General features: G+C 44.2%; 4 protein-coding genes across 5 annotated transcripts in view; all 4 read left to right on the top strand.

The window, feature by feature from the left end:
• Positions 1 to 6,401: 6,401 nt before the first annotated feature.
• hoxc10a (homeobox C10a) lies at positions 6,402 to 10,102 on the top strand. The gene is given in 4 exon segments (XM_061272027.1): positions 6,402 to 6,426; positions 6,519 to 6,634; positions 6,636 to 7,440; positions 9,828 to 10,102. Coding segments are annotated over 4 exon segments (1,221 nt in total).
• Positions 10,103 to 10,134: 32 nt separating this feature from the next.
• Positions 10,135 to 23,214, top strand: hoxc8a (homeobox C8a). 2 transcript variants are annotated; one of them, XM_061297307.1, is made up of 3 exons: positions 10,135 to 10,901; positions 21,688 to 22,087; positions 22,810 to 23,214. In XM_061297307.1, exons 1-3 carry the CDS (start codon positions 10,773 to 10,775, stop codon positions 23,124 to 23,126), a joined length of 846 nt encoding a protein of 281 aa, XP_061153291.1. In that variant the 5' UTR covers positions 10,135 to 10,772; the 3' UTR covers positions 23,127 to 23,214. The 2 variants fall into 2 exon arrangements, with proteins under 2 accessions (XP_061153291.1, XP_061153301.1); XM_061297317.1 differs by lacking the exon at positions 10,135 to 10,901 and having other exon boundaries at positions 21,184 to 22,087.
• Positions 10,760 to 24,532, top strand: part of LOC133166880 (homeobox protein Hox-C4a-like) — a 42,155-nt gene continuing 28,382 nt past the window's right edge. The window contains exon 1 of the mRNA XM_061297251.1: positions 10,760 to 10,901. The gene's annotated coding sequence lies outside the window, so the exon portion shown is untranslated. The remainder of the gene's footprint in view (positions 10,902 to 24,532) is intronic.
• Positions 10,987 to 18,181, top strand: hoxc9a (homeobox C9a). The gene is made up of 2 exons (XM_061297295.1): positions 10,987 to 16,692; positions 17,340 to 18,181. The coding sequence occupies exons 1-2, from the start codon at positions 16,092 to 16,094 to the stop codon at positions 17,582 to 17,584; spliced, it is 846 nt and encodes a 281-aa protein (XP_061153279.1). The 5' UTR covers positions 10,987 to 16,091; the 3' UTR covers positions 17,585 to 18,181.

Genomic DNA, 24,532 nt, shown 5'->3' with positions numbered 1-24,532 from the left:
GCGTTGAAGTGCGGATTCGTTTGGGCTCGACTTTGTTTGCAGGCTATTTCCAGTCGTGCTTTCAAAAGAGCAATGCTGCTTTCAAGCAAAACTGGAGAGACAGAGGGCGCGATGATAAGCTCTTTTAGTGGCCACTAAATGGAAGCCCCACTCTTGTTGTCCAGTCTAGACACTGCCATAAAGACGCAGGCACTAAATGGCTATTTTTTTCTCTCTTTCTCTTAATTGCACCTTCTGTTCTGGCCAAATAGGCGTTCTCTTCCGCAGTAAATAGTCAACATGCAAGGCTGCGTGTCCGAGGGGGGTCGCATGCACTGGCCGCCAAGAGCTTTCTGTTGCGAACGTGAAGATATATGGTTTGTTTTTTGTTTTTTCGAAAAATACATATAATGCCATTTTGTTTTGTTTCATTTCATTTTCGTTTCGTTTTCGAATAATGTTATTTTGGGGAAAAAATGGCATTATATGTACTTTCCGAAAATAAAAAAAACTTTTGTGTTTCTTTAATTTATTTACATTTAATTAAACCTACAAATGTATATATATATATATATATATATATATGTATATATATATATAATATATATAAAATAATATATAAAATATATATCAAAAATATATATAAAATAATATATAAAATATGTATAAAAAATATAAAAAATACTAAATATATTTATATACAAAATATATTTCAAATTTTTGTTTTTTGCAAAACAACCCAAGTTCCCTCACATTGACTTAAGTAGTTCGGTCCCAGCACTTGAAGGGTGTCCTGCAAAAGACACCCAGCTAGTGAACATGTCATGTCGGATTTTTTTTTGCATGCACGTGATGTGGACTGGAGAACATTTTAGAATAAAATCTAGTCTTTGAACTTCAATAATGTCAAGGCCTTCACCTTTAACCCGCTGCCATAAAGCACAATCAAGGACCCCCGACTCTCACAAGCGCCCTCCCTCCGTCCCTCCTTCGCTAAGCCCGGATGTGAGGGTTGTGTGTGCGCGTGCGTGGTGGAGCCGGCCAATGAGAATGAGTGGGAACAGAAGGTGGAATGTGTGCAGGCTTCAACTTTGACCCCTCGCCTTCCAAACTACAGCAGGTAACGTACGTGCCCTACTCTCGGACATTGTGCAGTAAATAGTCTTGATTGTGCTTGTGACGTGCGAGACTTTCTCTTCACGCTCGGCTTGGAAGAGACAAGACTTCAAACACACATCGCAGCGTGGTCCTGCGTGTGTGTGTGTGCGTTTTCCCGCGCGCGTGGTGGTGGTTGTGTGTGTGTGTGTGTGATGGTGGGGGTTCGCGTGTGTTTGATTGCTGCTCTAACAATCTGTTCTATTATCTGTATCTTACATGCACGGTTAAGTGTTTAATTCTGCATGAATATGATTGACTTTTGGTTAACAGTGGTCAAGCTTTGTATTATTCGAGGGCGGGGCTTGTAGTGTCCACGTGACCTCTTCACTTCCTGCTCCCAATTGGGCATTTTTGCTTTTTTTTTTTTTTTTTAACAGTCAAGAGCAGCTCCGATGCGCATAATCTCGTCAGGATCCAAGTGAAGCGCGTAGGGTGGGGGCTGGGGCTCGGGTTAGTGTGTCAAAAGCACACACCAACAGAGATCAAGGCTGCAGGGCACCCCCATCCACCCGGCCACTCCCTCCAACCTTGGCCCTGGATCATTTGTTGATCCTGCTCGTAGTGTTGCCTTTCTCTACCACACGGGGGCACCCCCCACCCCACCCACTCTGTTTTCTTTCCCCCACGGGATGTTGGTCGTGTTTCCTGATGTGGACGGTGACGTCAGAGTTGAGCAAAATGACTCTTCACTTGGACTTTGCGACCTGCGGAAGGGCGGAATGTCACTCTGGTTTTGTGTACGTGTGTGCGCGTGTGCGTGTGTGTGCTCTTCGTGTTGTGGCGGGACGCAAATGACCGTGTGTGTTTTTATGTGGGAGATTAAACCTTCAAAGTTTCTACCAAAAGAAAATCATAAAACTGAGACGAGGCAACCGCCAATCTGTTTTACAACTGCAACCCACACCGCTGTAAAAAAAAAAAAAGTTTCCTTTACTTTGCTCAATATTTATGAGCTAAAATAAATATATACACACACACATACACACGCTAGTTATTGCCTCACTTTGTTGATAATTATTGGGTACCCTGCATGATTTTGAGTCTCAGTGGTGTAGGTCAGGAAATACCGTTTTTTCCGTGTATAATGCGCAAAATTTAGCTAATTTATTGTCCTAAAATCTGGGGTGCGCATTATACATGGGTACAAAAAAAAAAAAAAAAATCTCAAATTTTTATTTTTTTATTTTTTTAAAATCCGGATATCATGCGGAGGCCGCCATTACAGATGTGCTTTCTTCTCTGCTGTTCACTTCAAACACACTCCATACGAACACAATGCTCTCGTATCAGACGCTTGCTCGATCACTTGCTCGTTTGCTGTCACAATGTACCCTACACAAATCCGAAACATTTCTTCGCTATTGAGTATGCTAGCGCATGCGCAGTGATACTGACCGGCAGAACATCCGGTTGTTCCCAAAGATGATCTTTTTTCTGAAATAATTTTTCGTTCGCGGACTTAAGTAGGAGTCAAAATCTGGGTGCGTATTATACATGGGTACAAGCTTTTTTCCAGCATCAACATGCCATTTTTAGGGTGCGTATTATACATGGGGGCGCATTATACACGGAAAAAAACGGTAATCAGTTTCTTGCCTTGGTAGCCCGGAGACCGCGGTATTATGCAGCAAACGGCCATATTTGCATTGAGTGTTGAGCGGTGCGGCTCACTGCGTGTGTGTCGCACAAATGTGCAAGTAGCCGGCCGATGGCACTCTTTTGCTGCTGGCTAGCCGAGCCGCGCCTCTAAATATCTTTTCCAATTGGATTGGTGCGAGCAAACGTGTGCTCTGTGCCCTCCTTACTGCTGCGTGCAAATTTACGGCGCCCGCCAGAATGTGCGTACAGGGCCTTGTGCAATGGAAAGCACCTGATGAAATGAAACGCACCTCTGCGGGCAGCAGCAGATCACCCGAGAAGAAAACTTGCAAGGGAGACTCGACAGTCTCACCAAATGTAAATGAGGGCTGTTTGTGCAGCAATATAAGATGAAGCTCCTTTTATTGCATCCAACTCTTTATTGCCTCATAGAAGAGGATCGCTGCTGCATGACGTGTGAGCAGTGCACCCCAGTAGAGAAGCATGACAAGTCATTTTCATTTGTATTTACTAAAGGAGGGGAAAAAAAGTAATTTAAAGACCCGCGTGCAGAACACGCAATTTTAATGTTTTTTTTCCTCATGAAAATCTCTGAAATCGTGAAAAAAAAAATTTTTGAAGTAGGAATTGTCTTTAATATTATTTGCACTTGTCAATTTTGCGAGGCGACATTGCTTATAAGCAAGCACGCTGAAGTTTCGTAAGCATAAAGGAAGCTTGACAGCAAAATGTCCATTTTAGTTCATTTGAAAAGGTGTTCAATGACCTCGCAGGTTGAGGCAAAAACAACAGTATATATGATAAAAAACAATGTCATGATTGTGTTGCCATTGTTATTATTATAACAATAATGATGTTAATAATGATATTATTATTATTATTATTATAATTATTATTATTATTATTATTATAATTATTATTATTATTATCATGATCATTATTATTATTATTAGTAGTAGTCGTAGTAGTAATAGTAGTCATGGTAGTAGTATATTAATTTATATTTTAAAAATAGAACAAACAGAATGACATTGATGGCCGTGGCCGTGTATGGCAATAAGCTTTTTAAATTGAGATTTATTGTGAAAATTTCATTTAACTGCTGGTGGATGAATATTGGCAAAGGTCTTAGCCCAGCAAATGTTTTGGCACTTTCATTTATATGGCTGTACATTAAAATGAAACACTACTCGAATTTTGTTTTTTTTTGTGTAAACTCTGCCGTAAAAACCTACAAACCTGACCTAAAAAAAAACCTAATAAATACATGTATGTGTTTATCAGTTGTTGAATTTATCATTTGAAAATGTAACACGTGCAGGGATTTATAGAAATCAAAATGTTTTATTTGACAATGTCTTCCCTTATTGTTCAAAATTGGACCGACCCAGAAAGTTGGGTTCATTTGACCCAAATTTGGGTTATTTTTTTGCTAAATGTGTTAGGTTGCTTTGTACAAAAAATGCGTGTTTAGTCAATTTGACACAACTTCTTGACACAACTTCGTTTTATGGGTGTCGGGCAATGGGCGGCCAATACACCCTGAACTGGACGCCCGCCAGTCGCAGGGCACACACGCACACAGAAAATGGGTTGTTTTGAGCAAAATCCTGGGTCGGTTCATTTTTTAACTCAAATCGGGTTATATTTAATTCTGCACTATCTGTTTTTCTGCTTTAAAATGGTATAATAAATAAAAATAACCCGATTTTTAATATATCTTTTTAAAAGATGGTACAACCTTATTTATATCTTGTTATATTCTGAAATCCATTTGTCATATTTAGTGCACAAATGGGTTTACTCCTTTTTGTCTGGCTCTTTCTACATCCATCGTGAGTGTATGACGTAATCGTTCCGCGTCTGCATGTGACTGAGCACACTGTGAGTATAGGAATGTTGCTGTAGAAAAAATAGCTGCCTCTCAATGAATTACATGCATGGGCAGTGTCTCGTGTCATACAACTTGACCGTCACGTGTTACATTTCAGAATCAGGCTTTTTTTTAACTTTAGCAATTCTCAATTTTCTTCTTATTTAGTTTTAATTAGAGTGGACGAGGCTTTAAGCATGCGTGCGTGTGTGCGCGTGTGTTTGATTGAGGGTCGTGTCTCAACCAAAAATAAGTTGTTTGCATTGGCGTCAGTGACACACACTCATGAGAAAATAAGACAACAGACATTTGCATTTTGGACCATCTCTGGTTTATTTCACAACGATCACATTTAACTGGCAATGCGCGTCAGTGTGAATAAAAAAATATGAATGATCAAATTCACGTTGTCCTTCAAGTTTCCTCAGTCTGCGTGGTGCCTGTCGAGGATTTTTAGGATTCCTTTCTTTTGTTAATGTGGTGCAACTCGTTTGAACGCGTCCTGCGACTTTGTTATAATTGTGTTCGTGGAAAAAAGATAGAGAATTATTGAAAGTCTATGACGGAGCTGTTTGGCAGCAAACAGCTGAGCTGCGTGCATGTCTGTTGTCATGCGCTAACTACTGCATGGATGAAACGACGAGCAGCGGGGGTTCCAATTCAAACCGAGTCGACACACAACACACGCTTATGTGTCGACAAATCGCTCAAAACTGTTTCGTCATTTCGAGTCAAACCAAAGCAAGCAACAGATGATGCAGTCTAACGCGCGTCGATGATTTTTCATGTATTTGTTTCTTTGCGTGTTTGTTTGTTTGTTTGTTGACTTTACAGGCGGCTCCCAATAAATAGCTTACTCAAAGGTCTTATAGACGCCAAATTGAAAGCACATTGCTCAACAAAAATAATACGAGTGCACGGCTCAATCATTTCATGTCTTTTGTGAATTATTTATGAGGTTGTAAACTATGTCAACAACGAAACAAGCTACAACAAAATTAGCAAATGTGTTACTTTAATCCTCAAAATCAATCATGATGATGATAATAATAATAATAATAATTAATAATAGTAATAATACGAATGCAGTGCTATACACCTGATCCAGACCATTATTCACTCGTTTGTTTGTCAAACAGCAAAGTCGACTTCACGAATTCAGGTTGTAAAAAAAATAACTCATCAATGTAGTCGATAAAAAATAACTGATCTATCAATGTAATTTGGTGCTACGTGCAAAATAGGAATGATATATTCGGATAAGTACACTCTTAGAAGTGAGAGGTAAAAAACAAACTAATATGCGTTAAAAAATTGGACCGACCCTAACTTCCCTGGTTTTTTTTTGTTTTTTTTTTATGAATGAAACAACCCCAAACAAATGCGGGTTTTTTTGTTTTGTTTTTGCAAAATCCACCCAAAGTCCTTGGTCGGTCCAATTTTTTTTAACCCCGCATTCTTAAGGGTGTGGTGAATACTTGACACGAGCACCCGCCTCTGTGTACAGAATAAGTGTAAGCCAAGACAGTTTGGGGAAAAAAAATACACAACACAACATCGTCTCATTCGTCTCGTTGTGGTTTGTCATTTTGAGAAAGCTTGCCTGCAGAAAAGAAATATTACGTGTTCTCTGTCAAATCGAATCTTACCTCGCCGTGTGACACAGCAAATAAACAAAGAAACGAACCAAGCATGAGTCGCGTCCGTCAGACTGTTTCCCATCCACTTGTCTTTCGAAAGCACGCATTGTGTTTCGGGAAAAAAAGCTCGTTTTGAACTTGAATGCCGAAAAATGGCGGAGGGGCGCGAGCCACTAAGTTGCTGTGCAAATGTTTTGAGCTCGAGGAAGCCTGAGTAGCCCGCCTTTGTTCGCCAAGCTAAGGCCTCGCCGTGCCATGCCGTTCCGCAGACGGCCACTGGGTGTCGCCCTTGCTCCACGCAAGATACCTCACCCTTCCCAACTTGACCGCGCTGACGTCACGGCAGTCTGGAGCATCAAGGCCACTTCCACGCCGCTATTGGTCTTGAAAGTCACATGACCACGTCTCCAAGCATCCATAATTATGTTGCTGATATATTTTTTGCGCCCCCCTCCTCCCCAAAAGATGTCAGCATCCCACTGTCCTTATTGTGTCGGGAGGGTCCGCTAGTCGGACTGGAGAGAGAGAGAGAGAAAGAGAGAGAGCGCGAGCGAGCGAGGAAAATGACATGTCCCAATAACACTGCGGCTGGCAACTTCCTGCTGGATTCCTTGATGGGAGGCTCGTCATCGTACAAGAGTGACGCTTACTCCGGCGGGCCCGGCATGTTCGTCCACGCCGCCGCGGACTACGGCTACTGCGGTGGGAGAAACCCGCAGGCCAAGGCGTCCCCGTCTCTCTCCAAGGCTGCCGCAGAGGGACTCCCGGCGGATGGCCTCCCGCTCGCCAGCTTCCACGAAGGGCCCTACCTGGCCGCGCAGATGGCCGCTTGGAGCCCGGGATCCAAGTCCGGGGGGGACTCGCAACCTGTTGCCCCGGCTTTACAACCGTGCCACGTCAAAGAGGAGGCGTTTTGTGGCGGCAATAAGAGCAAAGACTCCTCAGAGGCGGCCGTCTACATCCGGCTGGGGGACAATAGCTGCCGCCCGGAGGCGAGCGGCTCCTACCAGGTGTACGACACCGAGGGGCGGCTTCGGCCTGACGAGCGGACGCCCCCCTCCGGATTTTCGTTCGCTCATTTGGCCGAAACCGGCACGAGGGAAGCCGGTCAGGTGGAAGACGACGCTCAGGGCGCTCAGCACAAGGCCAAGACTGACAGCTGCTCGGATGACTCGGATGTTCAATTCAAAGGTACAGCCCCATTCGACTTGAATCGCAACCCCCCCGTCTCCCCCCAATCGAGTGCGAATTAGCCCAATAATGCACTTCAGCCTCACCCAGCTGCAGCTTGGGACTTTAACACCTTCACATTCACGTGACAACGGCAGAAGGGCACTTATGCACACACACACACACACACACGCACGCACACACACACACGCGTGCTCTCTCTCATTCGCCCACTACTTTTAAATTTTCATATTTTACGCCAATAAATGCCATCTGCAAAAATGACGGCACTAAAAGCCTACAGCTCTCAAGAATGCAGGAAGATTGACTTAATGCGTTGCTGCATGCATCTGGCACTGCGGCCACATCGCGTATTTGTTTCTTTCCCGCTTTACAATGAGCTCTATAGGCATTCCAAGTCAACCTTCACTTCTGTCTCTTTGCAATTGTCCTAATTTGACTGCAATTGTCGCAATTTAACTGCGCGGCAGAAAAAAATATTTCATATTTAACTTTCTTCGATGAGCTTGTTATTTTTTGTCGATATGCGCCTGTTGAATTCGAGCGTGCAACGCTTTACGAATTTTTCCATTCTGCTACTTTTGCGTGGCGTGTGTGTATGTGTGTGTGCGTGTGCGTGCGTGCGTACGTGGGTGTGTCTGTGTAGGTGTGTGTGTGTGTGTTGTCTCGTCGCTCAATGGTGTTAATGTTTTGGTGGTAACTGTCCACAGTAATTATTTTTAACTTCCGCTCAGTGTCTGTTTATAGAATGTATACCCGCCTTCATCCCTCCTCTTCCTTCCCTACAATGTTTTGTTCACATTCGTTAGATTATTTTTATTTATTTTTTAAGAATAGGGAAGCCTTGCACAAGATGTCTGGCTCAAGTGCAGCAAAGTCGTAAACCTTTATGGGAGTCTGAGGTCCAACACCGACAGTAAAGTAACCACAATAAAGGAAGGCGCTTTCGTACTTCGTCGTAATTTGATGCAATTACACTCAAAACAGGCCTCATTGGAGCAGGAGCTATGTTCTGTCAAAATGAGAGCCCATCTCCAGCAACGAGCACATTTCATTAGCTTGAATATTAGTGGAGCTACTCCTTTCCTGGGACTCAACAGCATCAACAACAACACTGCGATATAAGATATTTATGATATGATATGATATGATATGATGTTTCGTTTCTTTGTACAAAGAATGTGTTGATTTTGGCAAAACACCCCAGGAAGTTGGGTTGATTGGACACATCCTCCTGAGTTGGTTTAATTTCTTAACGCCAATTGAATTGGTTTCTACCCAGCATTTTTACGGGATCAATAATAATAATATAATAATAATAATAATGATATGATTATTATTATTACTATTATTATTATATATGTATATATATATATATATATATATATATATATATATATATATATATATATATATATATATATATATATATATATATATAAATAAATGATGATGATAATAATAATGATAATATTATTATATATATATGATAATATTATTATTATCATTATTATCATATATATATATATATATATATATATATATATATATATATATATATATATATATATATATATATATATATATATATATATATATATATATATATATATATATATATATATATATATATATATATATATATATATATATATATATATATATATATATATATATATATATATATATATATATATATATATATATATATATATATATATATATATATATATATATATATATATATATATATATATATATATATATATACAGGATGGGAAAAATGAAGAGAACCCCCCTGACCAACTAAATCAAACTCTTCAACTTGTCAAAAACAACCCAATTTGGGTTTGGCCAATCAAACGCGTCAATTCCGACTTCCTGGTTCCAATTTTTAACCAAAGGCTGTATAGTAAAATTAAAGGTACATTTGGTTTGAGCAAAATATTGATGACGTTTATCGGAATTGAATTGAAGAGTTGCACGGTAAAGGCATTTCCATGCAGTCTGTCTTGATCCAAGTTCTTACGTTATGGGCCATTCCATATTGTCTTTTGTGTCAGTCATTTGAGACACATTGATGCACCAAAAATGGAATAAAACATGGCGGTCTCTTCATTGTTTTTAGATCCACAGCATGCACCAATGTGACTTTGAGGTCTCAAGCATGATTTTGATTTTGCTGCATGCTATTGCTGTTTTCTGCAACCCAACCTCATGTGATTTCCCTAAAGAAAATATGAGAAATAAGGGCGCTCTCTCTCGTTTGTTTTTAGAAATGCAGCTGCATGGATTGAGAGAGAAAAAGAACAAGAGCGTCTTTTCCCCCTTCGCCCACTTTGAATGACAGTCTGACCGACTTTGTGTGTTTATGTCCGCATGTGCAGACGTTTCATCGGAGAAGACAAGCGGGAGCTGGTTGAAGGCCAAAAGCGGCCGCAAGAAGCGCTGCCCTTACACTAAGCACCAGACGCTGGAGCTGGAGAAGGAGTTCTTGTTCAACATGTATCTGTCTCGCGAGCGCCGCCTGGAGATCAGCCGGAGTATCAACCTGACCGACAGACAGGTCAAGATCTGGTTCCAGAATCGACGCATGAAGCTCAAGAAATTGAGCAGGGAGAGCCGCCATAGGGAGCATGGCGCTGTCTATCACTACGTCTAAAGCGCGCGCACGCACGCATGCACGCACGCGCACGTAGGCGCGCATACACACACACACGCACACACGCACACACACACACGACAACTGTAAACATTAGACCGACCATTCATCAACTTCATTTTAGCACAGACTGAGGCGCGCCTGAGTACAAGCTGCCCAAAGCAGCAAATGACTCACTTTTGGATATCCGATCCAAACCCGGAAGATGACTTTGAGTGTGGACGACAAGCACGCGTCCAGCTGTGCACGTGCACGAGATGCCCACGGCGCCACGTCACTTCACGGCGAAGCCAACTAGCAGGAAAGAGAGCAAGAAAGTAAGACAGCAAGCAAGCAAGCAAGCAAAAAAGAGTGGCGCCCAGAGCTTCAGGCCACTTTTAATACAGCGAGGGACTATAACCTTGATTTAAATATTATCCAGGTGACCACAGTAAGTCAAGGTCATAAAAATCTAATGTCAGCCTCTCCCCGGAAAGCGTTGGGGGTGGATTTTATGATCTGCAAATATAATGTGGCGCAGCCGTAAAGATGCGCTTTAAAAGGTGTGTGCGCGAGCGAAGGAGGAGTAAGAGGAGGACGAAGCCGCACACGCAAGGCGGCTGCAAAGTGCACAAAGCCTGTTTGGAGCCTGCCGCCCTGCACGGGAAAGAAAGATGGAAAAATAAGGAAGATGGAGGAGACGCGCCACGCGCACGGACAGACAGACAGTGCGATGGAAGCGCCTCCATTCATTCCTCCAGACGTTCATCCCTCCTCCAAGCATCCATCAAGGAGAGCACGTGGATGGGAGCAAGTGAAGGTAGGATGCTTTTCTTTTGCTGATATTGGTGGTGTGCGTGTTTGATGGAACTGCTGTCACGTCCACTTTTGGAAGCGTGTAATTCTTCTCTCGGCGGGTGATGGCTGTCTGACAGCTTGACGATGATGGACGAACGTGTGTGTGTGTGTGCTGGCGAGCAGGAAGATTGAGCGTGCACGCTCGGGAGTGACTGCATGGCGGCTGTTGTGTGTGTGTGTGTGTGTGTGTCATGCGGAAAGCAAGGTAGCTGCTGCTGCTGCTGCTGCTTTGGCTGCTGCTACGCCCTGGACGCCTGTCTGCTGTTGGGATGCGTGAGCGAGGAAAGTAGCCGGGCCGGCAGACGGGCCGGCCGCCGGCCGGTTGTCTGCAGCCTCGTGTGCGCTGTCGCCTTTGTCTTTGTGCCACTGCCGTGTTCCCCCTCGTGGATTTTTATCACGCAGCTGAAGCGTGGTTTAGGTAGTTTCATGTTGTTGGGGTTGGCTTCCTGACTCGGCAACAAGAAACTGCCTTGATTACGTCAGTTCGTCTTCATCAAGGGCACGATTGCAAAATGCAAGTGGGGAAGGAATATCGAGTGTGTGAGTGTGTGTGTGTGCGCGTGTGTGTGCGGAGACAATTGCTTCCCTTGCTGCCGCTTTGTTGCATAGTAGAGAGACAAGTTGTAAACAAAAAGCATCCGCCATTGATGGACGGCTACTCGGACGGGGCTGGATGTTTCAAATCAATAATCTGTCTGAGGCTTTTCTCATGTCATATTGGTGGCAGAAGTCACGCAGAATTGCAACAGTGGGCTTGTTGGAGGACTTGGCCGTCAACACTCTCGTGTTAAACTCCTGACAGTAGTTCAGCATTTTTCCCTTTCCAAATCTGAATGTAAAAAAAAAAAAAAAAAAAAGATTTTTTTTCATATATTTCAAAATATGCTTTTTTTTCACTTTTCTTATTAGCACTTTTTAATCGCTGTTGTTTTTAGCTATTGTAAAGCACTTTGGCTATTGTAAAGGGCTATATAAATAAAATTTGGTTGATTAAAATGAAAAGATGCAGTTGTATAGCCGAGGATGCATGCTAAAATAAGAAAATTCTAGATGCATGATCATTTCCCATGTAGCAAGTAAATCTAAAAGTAAGACAATCATTAAAAATGTTTCTGGATATTTATCCTTATTATCATACACAATTTTGATCAAATAGTTCATCCAAAGGAATTATTTTAGTTCACAATACATTTAATTGATAAAGTCTGCAGCTCATCACATGAGCACCAACTCTTGCAAACTATCTTACATAAAATAGGAAGAGTGTTTATGAAGCCAGGCCGAGCGTCCCAAATAGTTTATAGAACGAACAATTGTTATTTCAACCTTCATATTATGGCATCATGTTGATGGCACAATCACGCTGGCCGCCGTCTGTTCTTATCCCCTCATGTGCTCGAAGTAAAGTTCTTGCAAGCTGAGGGACATGCAGTCTGGAATCCAAAGTCACTTACATTCACTCGGCTCAATGGGCGGCCGTCTTCTCGTGGAATGCAAAACTCACAAAGACTTTTACGGCGCGCAAACAGGTCGCCCTAAAACCATATAAACATAAAGCAGCCCTTTCTTTTCACTTTGTAGTGGTGCGCAGACAGGAAGCCAAGCCCCTCGGACGCTCACTTCTTCCTCGGGATACCGCCGAGGTGTGACGGACGGCAACAATATGATGCGCAACAAACTCACGTTCGCGCAAAATGGACAACGCGTCTAAACATTGCAGCGCGACGCAATTAACGCACTTGTTCGCAGATCTAAAGACAGGCGGATAAATGGACAGACAGACGGACAGACAGACAGGCAGAGAGACGGACAGACGGACAGACAGACAGACAGACCGGCCGACCCAAATTTGACTCACTCACTCACTCACTCACTCACTCACTCACTCACTCACTCACTCACTCACTCACTCACTCACTCACGCACGCACGCACGCACGCACGCACGCACGCACGCACGCACTCACTCACTCACTCACTCACTCACTCACTCACTCACTCACTCACTCAATACCACTCATAAATTAGCACTTGATGATATTCAGTAATGGAAACATTTAACTTAATGTTACTACAATAAGTTAACTCTACTAGAGATTCTTGAATTATCAACACTTGAAAAACATTTACTAAATTAGCTTGAGTGTTTCAAGGCAATCGGTTTCCTAGATCTGTTCAAGTAAAGCCCACTTATCATTTTTTTCAGTGTAATCTCGGTGAATAATCGAAATTTATTCGTAACTTTATTTTTCTCGGTTTGGACAAAAGTGGTTTGCTTGATGCTAAGATCATCAAGATTGACTTTCCAAATGAGCGACAAAGCAGTGACTGGTCAGTCGATTTGTGATAGGGGCTTGCTCTTGAGTTCCTTCTGACCCTCATGAAAACCCTACTTCACGTGATGCATGAATGAGTCGCTCTCTTTAGTCCAAACTATCATTTGAGGACTTCAGTCTACTTGCATGTGCTAAAATAATAATAATAATAATAATAATAATAATAATAATAATAATAATAATAATAATAATAATAATAATAATAATAATATTTTCTTTTCTTGGACGACGAGCACGGCAATGCCATGGCTTTCTCATGCACGTTCCCCGCATAAACGAGCAACAAGCAGCCCCTACTCAACTTGAGCACTAATGATTTCAACATGAAAACATTTCGTGTGGCAATGAGAATGCACCCAACATGCATGCAGCTTTGTGCGTTGTCACACACTGCTGCGATCAAGTCGACTGAATCCGAATGAGGCCAATCGTTTGCACTCTTTCCATGAAGGGAGGCAATGAATGACAAAATGATGCTGATACGGATGAATATGCACAATCGTTTCACGCGCGCGTGCACGCTCCATTTAGGTTCTTGCGCACTGCAGTTGTTTGAGGATATATTTGCATTAGTCGAGTGATTGCAGAGGCAGATTCGTTGCATTGTCTCGTTGTTTTCTGTCATTTGGACGCTCGATGACGAACGTTTCATCATGTTTGTAATCGAAGCTTTTGTGCCTTGTATAGCAAATTGGAATATGAAATATCATCCGCCCGCTTTCAGCATTAAATGAACGGCAGTAATAGGAAGTAAATTATTTAATTGCAGGAAAGCAAAATAAGTGCACACTTATTCCATATCGATGTGTGATTTAAATTAAGGGGGAAAAAAGGCGTTCCAAAGTATCGAGATACGCGCGCATCACTTTCCACTGAGGCTTAATGGCAGCAGCAGAATAAACAGACGTAGACCTTCAACCTGCCCAACCATCGCCCTCCTCCCCTCTTCCAAAAAAAGAAAAAAAAAACTTTGAAACGATTTTAGGAAATTTAGAGCGGGGACATCTGGTGAAACGTTTGACTTCACCTGTACGCTCAGCAGAAATGCTGTCTGGCCTTTTTACATTTCATGCTTGAATCTGAACTCCATAAAACACGCGCACGCACATACACGCACGCACACACATGCACACGCGCACAAAAGATTCTGCGGTTGCTTTTTTCCAATAAATGTTAGCCAAGTTCCCTCGCTGCTCATCTTTAAAAGTCGTCTTAAAACACATTATCATTTTCTTGACTCAACGCGGGACTTGCTTTTGGTTTTTAAGTATTTTTTACAGTCTGTTGTTATTAATTTGTTGTATTTGTTTTATCACGTTGTGGTTTGACAGTGCTCTAGAAATACAATTGTCGATCATATTCCCTCTTCTCATCTTGCATCATTCCAGATCGTATCGTTTCACATTTGTGAAGATGCGACGGAATTCAATACACAACTGAATTCAAATCTGAATTGCGCATGTGGACAAGTGTTTAGCTAAAAATAAAATCCAAACATGATATTTAAAGCCACCCTCCATCCCCGATTATTTAGCTGCATATTGCCCGAAAAAAATATTTTGGGGTCCGAAGCTGAGCCTTCCCTTCCTCCACGTACGCATGCACAAAATAATCTCAGATCGTCTGCAAGCGGAGTGAAAGTTAAAATTAAACTGAATGACACCGTTATTTTAATTGCAGCCTGCATTGCAGCGCGTTAGCTTACCGATCCAAGCTACGTGACACTATCGCGGGATAAAGCCGTCAAATTGACGACATGTCGTGCACGGCCACATGAGCCCCCTTTGATGGGCAAGAGACAATTTCTCGTCTTCTTCATCTTCATTTCTTTTCTCTCCCCCTTAAGGAACTGCAATGTCCTCGGCCTTTGCGTGTGCGTGCATGTGTGTTTTTGCGTGTGTGCTCGCGCGTGCGGTGCGTGCGTGCCACAAAATAGTTTAGTCGGTTTTGATGTCAAGCTCGGGACTATACTGGCTTATTAACGACACGTTTATCAACAATCAAATGGTCGTCGTTAAAATTTATTGGTAGGCATTAAAACATGAACGGCCACTATGTGAAACGTGGCCGCGCTCGTGGGCTGCCTGTCAACAATGTCGAGACCCTCTTCTCTTCACCACTGCAGTCTCCCCTGATCCCCATTTTAGGAAATGTCTTTGGGTCCTGTTGAAAACAGCGCTAACTAGATTGTGCGCATCCCGATGTCCGCCGTCACAATTCCTCTCTTTGTCTCCTGTCAACACCGCCCTCCTTGTAAAAAAACAAATAAATAATAAAGAGTGTCATAGGCCTAATTGCCGATAACGAGCGGCTAAAAAGAGGCTCTTGCACATCTTAAGTTGCAATATTATTCACTGCGGTGGTGGATTTTTGAGCCGGGCAGAGATTGATGACACCGTCAAATAGTGCCAAGCTCAGCTTCATACGCAGGGTGCGCATGTATCTGCACTGCGTCTGCACAAAGATCCTCCTTGAGCACTGCTCGCCATGTTTTAGTCCCCGCACTTCAAGAAAAAAAACCACAGCTACCCACAGTAGTTGGAGTAGTCACTCGTTTACACGAAAGCGTCCGCTCGGAAAACTTCTTTAGTCCGATTAAAGCGCAAGGCTGTCCCGCGGCAAGTGGCGCATTGATCCGCCGTGGAAAATTTCGAGGGGTAAATACAGTCACGTGACGCAGGGGCAGCCAATGGGAGGCAGCGGAGCTCGGAGAAATAATTACCTGCCGTGATTGTTCTATGGGCAGATAAAAAAAAAAGTACGCATACAGGCCATATAATAATCGGATGCATGTAAACGAACCCGGGAAGCTTCGACATGTCGACCACGGGGCCCATTAGTAATTATTACGTGGACTCCCTGATCAGCCACGACAGCGATGAGGTCCTACACGCAGCCGCGGCGGCAGCGGCTACGGCGGCTGCGGCGGCGGCGGCGGCTGCGCGCTTCTCGGCATCCGCCTCGCACCCTTCCGGCCCCGCACGTCCCTCGTCCCTGCAGGTCGCGGATTGCTCAGGCGACTATCCGTCGTGCAGTTTCGCCGCCAAACCGGCCGTGTTCCCCAGCTCGTGGGCACCCTCGCAGTCGTCGGTGCAGGTCTACCATCATCCGTACCAGGCTCACTTGGGCACAGCAGCGGACTCGCGCTACGTGCGCTCGTGGCTGGAGCCCATTTCGGGCGCGGTGTCGTTTCACGGCTACCCGGGGCACGGCAGGCACTACGCCTTGAAGCCCGACGCCTTCTCGGAGCACAGAGCCGCCGCCGATTGCCTGGCGAACACCGGGCGGACCTACACGGATTATCTTTACTGCTCATCGTCGGAGGTGCGGGACAAGACGCAGCAGAGCCTCCCGTCGCCAGAATCGGAGGTGCTGGCTGCGGGCAGGCAGAAAGACGAGAAACCCGAGCTCGACCCCAGTAAGTTCAAGCTCTTTTTTACTGGCTTCTCTTTTTTTGCCCCCCCGCTTTGAACAACATCGTCCGTAAAGTGAAATGATACACTGGCCCCCTTTCTCCTGCGGGCAGGCATGCAGGCATGTGTAGTTTTAGGAACTATAAAAGACTAACGCTACCGGGCTAATAATACTGGGGCTATAAAAACCTGACGGGGTTGTAAACATGCCGAGTACAATGAATTTTGGTGCAGAAAAATCATCCAATTGCAAATTGCTTCAGGATTTTAGACAGCGAACAGATGCAGATCACACGGCCGTGTTATTTTCAGCCATTTTAGTGCGACCCAGCAGTCAGCACAAGACGAAGAAAAAGAAACCAGTCATGTTTTTATGCGCTAATTATCGGAATGGATCCATGCAATTTGAGGAACGTTTTTGGCCGAGTTTGGCCGAGGACCTGTACAGGCTTGAACTGGGCCCACTTTATGGGCCAATAAAGTGACTATACAAGCGCATTGAGTATTTTTACGATGTTCTTCACAAGTTAAGAGCACTGCATGGGAAGCAAATCGGTCGCTTTGGGGACTACATGGCGTCATATTTGTCATGACTGCCCGTGAATGCCCAGGTTTGTGCGTTGCTTCTTCATTTGCTGTGTTTTGATTGCAGATAACCCGGTGGCAAATTGGATCCACGCTCGCTCCACCAGGAAGAAGCGCTGCCCGTACACCAAGTACCAGACTTTGGAACTGGAGAAGGAATTTTTATTCAATATGTACCTCACCAGGGACCGCCGCTATGAGGTAGCCCGAGTCCTCAACCTGACCGAGAGGCAGGTCAAAATCTGGTTCCAGAACCGGCGGATGAAGATGAAGAAAATGAACAAGGAGAAAAGCGACAGCAAGGAGCAATAATGTCCGAGCTTGACCAAGATATTGAACAGCACCCACGCAGCCAACAAAATCCGCACCTCGTGAAATGTATCATTTGCGATCTCCATTAACGGACTGACTCATGCGGGTGTTTTTTCTATGCAAATCGCTGTCCTGGTCATTTTTTAAAGAAAGGAATGAAGACAAAGCAATTTCAACTTTGACGAAGCAATTTCAACATTGACACTTAAAAAACGTTTTTTTTTTTTTTATTAGGGCAATGATCAAAGTACAATTTGGACACGTCGTAGCGCTCCAGAGTGAGAGAATACTTGAAAAAAACTTCCGTATTTCAAGTTGGAGGTGGAGTATTTTGTACAGGTTTGAAACATCTGCAAACATTTGTTTGTCTTGTTTGTATTTTTGTGATAGTTGTTTTGTCTTTTTGCGACTGTATTGAAATGTAGAGTGTAGACGGAGATCTACAAATATATATATAAAAAAACGTAATCACCCAAATCAATTGTGTTCTGTTTTGATTATCGGGATCTTGCGTATTTAAACATTTAGAGGCTGGAATATACACAAACGCACGCACACACACACGCACACGCACACACACACACGCACACACTATTATCTATATAGTATGTAGTGTGTGTATATATTGATATGTATTGATATATATATATATAGTTTTATATATATAGTTTTATATATATAGTTTTATATATATAGTTTTATATATATATGTAATAGTTTTATATATATATGTAATAGTTTTATATATATAAACAAAAGTTGTTCTATATATATATATTGTTTTAGAACCTTTTTTTGCAATGCTGCCTTAAAAATGGTCAAAAACAACTCAATTTGGTCAATTTGACCAAGCTTCCTGGATTGTTTTGCATTAAAAAAAAAAAAATTCTGTACAATTTATATTTTCTGTTTTGCAAAACAACCAAAACCCAACTTCCTGGGTCGGTCCAATGTTTAGGATGTTTTTAACCCAGAAATTTTAGGAGTGTTATGTGTGTTTTGGGCGCGCAAGCTTGGCCAAATCAGCTTCTGCCACCATTTAACTCAAATTAAATAATAATCACAACATTGCGGGAGGGGATGAAACGAGTTTGTCTTGTTGAGGTTAATTTTGACAAAAGAATCGTGCTTTTTCAATGTAGCAACGACAAATGTCCGCATGCAATTTAGACATGCCCCCCCCCCCCACCCCCCAAATTTTCCCAGTTTGTGCTTGAGAGGGCTGGAGTGGGCTAAATTTCCATTTTTGAAGCGAGTTGGAGAAGAGGCTAAATGATCTTTTTGTGACGGAGAACAATGTGGACAGGATGCTGCGCTTTCCAAAGGCCAATCGTCTGCATTTCCGCCCGCACGCATACAAAAAAGGCCGCTGTGTGGGTTGCATTTTTTTTTTTTTTTTTTAACTGGGCCTTGCTGGGGATGGCTTATTTGTCTCAACTGCAGAGCAACAAAGCAAACTCGAACGACTGGCTAGACGTCTGGCCTAAATGACTTTATGGTTTTAATGGACGCAGCGGCAGGACTCGTTCAAAGGAGTCATGCGCACCTTCAGTGGAACCTCGACCCCCAAACCCACCCCCACTCCCCCACTTCCCTTTCTCACGGACCAGCTGCAATGTCCTCCCCCCCTCCCTCCCCTGCCCTTCATCATATGACTGCTCTATTAGACAAGCATTAAACGGGCAAAATAGTTGTTGCGCTGAATGAGCACGTCACCTGGCATCCATGTGCGACTCGTAGACAAATAATTATGAAAATGCGGGTCATCACATTTAATAAATGACGTCGTGCGCCCATTCCAACAAAATGGCGACGTTGTGACTTGACGTGAACAAATGGAGACATTTTGTTGTCCCCGTTATGGCGTTTGTGATTGGTGGACTGCAGTCAGGTTGTCAGGTGTTTGGTCGCGTGAACACTAGATGACGCTGTTGCTCCGCGTTTCAGCCTGGTAGACTGCTGAATTGCTTCTTGTCCCTTGCCTCATAAAAAAAGAAGGCAAAATGACCGCCGTGCTCAGCCGCCGCATTTCATGGACGAAAAGCACCCAGGTGGTTGCTGTCCAAACATCATTTCATTGCCTCTTGGTACAATGCAGTAGACTCTCTTGCCGCCGCTGCTGCTACAATGACCGTGTGTGAAACTGAATCATAGTTTTGTATTTGAATTATTCCGTGACTCATGAGTATTATTGAGCAAACTATGTCTGTTCTCTCTAAAATATTTTAACAGAAAATTGTGAGAAAATACAGAATAATGCACTAAACCACGGAAATAGAATCAAATTAACATTAAGAAATCGTATTGTAAAATGAAAAATCCGCTAAAATGCCTTCAGGTTGTTAGAACTCGCGTGATGGTAATAGACTACAAGACTATCATCACTGTTTCATTATTATTTTATTTACTATTTCTATTTCGAATGTACTGAATGTATACTTACTACTACTATACTCCTAATAATAATAATATATAATAATAATAATAATAATAATAATAATAATAATAATAATAATAATAATAATAATAATAATAATAATAATAATAATAATGACCTGATCAGTTGTACCAAGACGTTTGTGTGTGTGTGCGTGCGCGTGCGTGTCTGTGTGCGCGTTAGTAGCAGTGATTGGCAATCTGCATATTTATAGAGTGTGAAAGGTCTATAAATTCACCCCGCGCGCCTTTCATATTTTACGAGGATGTGTATAAAACGTTAGTGGCCCCACAAAAAGCACGCTGGCATATTTGGAGAGAGCGGGCGAGCGAGCGAGCGAGCGAGCCATGTGAGCGTTGAAGTGGGACTCGCGAGTGCTGATTGCAGCTAAACATCCAGTGTAAAATTTTATGAACTCTTCCACGCTAGGAGATTTATTCTCGGTGGCTTTTACGGGGTCATTGAGTGGCACCTATTCATAGGTCGTGTTTATATTTGCGTGTGTCGGTGTTTTACAGCGCCGGGTGCAAGTGTGTGCTGCCCTGCATGGCCCCCTTTACTCGATTACACCGGGGCCGTGCACAACGCCATTGACGGGGGCTCATTTTCTGCTGTTGTTCTTGCTATAGTGCGTGCGTCTTGCTTCAGTTAGCTCTTCTCTGTCGTGTTATCTACCACACTCGCTGTAGTAATTGTTCCGACCGCACTTCTTGGTGCTCTTGAATTGAGATGTTGGCTTGTGTGTTTCTGCAACATCTACACGCGCGGTGCTTTTTTTTTTTTTTTTTGCTCTCTTAGTGGTGCTTCTGGACATGGCTTTTGTTCTTTTTCTCATATCATTGCGCTAACAGCCCACCGGGGGTCAAGGCTAAAATGGCGTTTATATCTGGTGAGCGGATGATGCGCCTCTTAGCCTTTATTAAGGGGAGGGGGGTCCCCTTTGAGCAGCATGTAGCACAAAGCACACTCATTTTGGACTTTTTGAAAATGCCATCCGCTGATGAGGTGATCACATAGTGACGAATACAGGCAGCTCCTCCAAGGTGTGCGTATCCGTATATAGGGCCCCACGTCTGACCGCTATGGAAAAGATGAAGGGGATGGAGAGGGGAGGGAGGGGGAGGACGGGGAGGACGGGGAGGAGGGGGCGCCTGCGGTGGGGGTGGGAAGCTAAAAAAAAGGGGGGAAAAAGAGCACAAGCGTCTGTGACTGCACGCCAAGCTTTAAGTTTAGATAAGACGCGCACACATGCCGTGAGCCGGACTTGAGCCTGCAAAAAGCCGGGGCGGAAAAACAACAAGACGCGGCAGCGCGGCGGAGGCGGCGGCAGGCAGCTACAGCAACAGCCCACTCAGCCGAGGCAGGCAGGCAGGCAGGCAGGGAGCCATCCGATGAGAGCAAAGGCTCAGAGCGACTGAGCTGCCGTGGATCGTCCGAAGGGGCAGCGTTCCTCCAGTTTCCGGTTTTGTCTGTCTGCGCGTGTTGTGCGACTTGGGAGCCCCAAACAAAAGGCTGCCATCACCCTCCCCGAGATCCTCCACAGCCGCGATCGACCGAGCGAGCGAGAGAAAGAGAAAGAGAAGGAGTACGCGCGAGAGAGCGAGGTGCAGCGCCGGATGCAAAAACAAACATGAGCTCGTATTTTGTCAACCCTCTTTTCTCCAAGTACAAAGCCGGCGAATCTCTGGACCCGACCTATTACGACTGCCGGTTCCCACAGAGCGTCGCCCGCAGCCACACGCTGGTCTACGGACCCGGGGCGGCCGCGCCGGGCTTCCAGCACCCGCCCCACCATGTGCAGGACTTTTTCCACCACGGCCCCGCGGGCATTTCCAACCCGGGCTACCAGCAGAACCCGTGCGCACTGGCGTGCCACAGCGACGCGGGCAAATTCTACGGATACGAAGCCCTGCCGAGGCAAACGCTGTACGGCAGCCAGCAGGAGGCGAGCCTGGCGCAGTACCCGGACTGTAAATCGTCGGCAGGCTCCAACCCCGGGGAAGGACAAGGCCACTTGAATCAAAGCTCCTCGCCCAGCCTCATGTTCCCCTGGATGCGACCCCACGGTCAGAATCTGCATTCCGCTCTCATTATGCGTCCGTCGGTGTGCATGTGTCGTCGGAGGCGGACGGGCGGGCGGGCGGGCGTGTGTGCGTGTGTCGGTCGGTGTTGACGAGCGAGAACATGTAGAGGCGGCACTGCAGTGCAGCACATGCCCATACAGCTCGGATCGTAGCATGACAGCCAATTTTTTTTTTTTGTTCCCTTGCGATATTTTGCACTGCACCGTCACTGCACTGTCTACAAAATGGAGTCATTTTTTGGAGAGAGCGCATTGGACTCACCTGGCATTGGGGGGGGGGGTTCGTTTATTGATCATTCATGCGGCCTGTAGGCTTTACAATTCAGGGGTGTCAAACTAATTTTTGCCTCGGGCCGCATTGTAGTCATAGTTTCCTTCGGAGGGCATTTATGACTGTCAACACCAACAAACTAGTTTGGAACTCACAGAATAGTGAAAACGGTTCAAATATTTAAAAAAAATGCTAGCAATTTCTCTATAATTAAAAGTGAAGCCAATTTGTCATGGAGTCCATGCGCAATTAGTCTTTGCAGGCCACCTAAAATGATGCGGTGGGCCGTATATGGCCCCCGGACCTTGAGTTTGACACCCATATGCTTCACACGAATGATGTTAAATTGCGACACTCGGACGTACTTCAACGGGGCCGTTGTTGTATTTTCATTTTGTCTCCCTCTCTTTTTAATTGCGTGTCTGCCCCTCAAGCGCCAGGACGACGCAACGGCAGGCAAACGTACAGCCGCTACCAGACTCTGGAACTGGAGAAGGAGTTTCTCTTCAACCCTTACCTGACCCGAAAGAGAAGAATCGAGGTGTCGCACGCCCTGAGCCTGACCGAGCGACAGGTGAAAATCTGGTTCCAGAACCGCCGCATGAAGTGGAAAAAGGAGAACAACAAGGACAAGTTTCCGGGTCAGAGGGGGGAGGCTGAGGCTGAAGCTGAGGAGGAGGGCAACGAGGACGGTGAAGGCGAAGAGGGCGAAGACAAGGAAGCGGAAGAGCGAGAGGAGAGCAAGGAGTGATTTTATGGTCCTTTTTATGGTTATAGGGCTGAAAAAGAGAAGGGAGAAGAAAAAAAAAGGAGAGCGAGGTCTCATAAACGGAGCAGGAGTCGCGAGCGCGTCATCTTTATGGCCACCCATTCCTTTTGTCAAGTGGCAACAGGGATTCCAACAATATTCCCGTCAGGCACATTTAACCCTCGTTATGAGATGGCCCATTTTTGGGAAAAACAAAAAAAAAAGCGCTTACAATTGTTTTGGATTTGCCGCGCCCTTGCAAAACGGAACAAAAAGGGAAATAAAACGCATGTTAAATGATTTTTTTAATGGCCTTTAGGCGGACCATTGCATTAAAATCAGTTCAAACGACGCGATGCAAAGTGTAAATAAAGCGCGCCCAAATAATTTCAAAGTCAAGCGAGGGCTTTTAGTGGCGCTCTCATGCAACAATCATCGCAGCAATTTGTACAAACTACAAACAGCCACTTTTAGGATTGTCATTAGGATCATTCTCGTCAATTGATGCAGTTTCAGTCCGGATGCCCTGAAAACATCCACGATCTCCCCACACGCGCTTTTTAATTTTTTAAAATTGCAATCGTTTGAAATCATTTGATGCTACCTAAACCTGGGGGAGAATTGCAATAGAGATTTCTCAATATAGAGATTTCATACGTTTATTATTCTTATTATTATTATTTGAAAGTATTATACACCCCCCCCCACCCCACCCCACCCCACCCCCATCCTCGCGCGCGCGCAACGCACCGATCTTGTTTTCTTAAGTTATGTACATGTAGCATTTAGTCAACTTGTTGAAGACAATTGGAAGCCAATGAGGAGGTTGTTAGCACGCATGCAGGCACTACCTAAACTTGCGAGCCGCTCGCTCGCACGCTGCCTAATTTGCAAAAGTCACACTTGCAGCCACTCGAGTCGAGACGAGACGAGACGCGTGGCACGGCTGGCCACGAACCACAAACGAGTTCCCCAACAACTCAAACTGCCTACAAGAAAACGCACAGTGACTGCGCGTAGAGAGCTGCAACACTCTTTCCTTTGAATTTCAATGTGCTGGTGAAATAGATAGACGAGGTTCTTTTGCTTGTTTCCTTGCTTTTTGGTTTTCTTTTTTTGTTTGTTTGTTTGTTTGTTTGTTTGTTTGTTTGTTTGTTTTGCACTGAATATAACCTTTGTGTATGTCTTGTTATATATTGATGTTAACAATTACGCTCGTTTCATGGTGTTTCTCCTGTGAAAGACAACTTTGTGTCCCACCATTGTTGATGTCAAATCACAAATAAAGAGGATGCCTCACAATCATTTCTTTCCTCTTTTCTATTTATTACATGCGTCTTCTAATTGATTGCCTTCATTCTCTCTGTCTCTCTCTGTCTCTCTTTCTCTCGCGCGCTCTCTTTCTCTCT

Source organism: Syngnathus typhle, linkage group LG2 (genome assembly GCF_033458585.1).
Source record: "Syngnathus typhle isolate RoL2023-S1 ecotype Sweden linkage group LG2, RoL_Styp_1.0, whole genome shotgun sequence".
Lineage (NCBI taxonomy): Eukaryota > Metazoa > Chordata > Actinopteri > Syngnathiformes > Syngnathidae > Syngnathus > Syngnathus typhle.
Note: the sequence above shows the minus strand (reverse complement) of the source record. Positions and strands in the feature narration are given on the sequence as shown.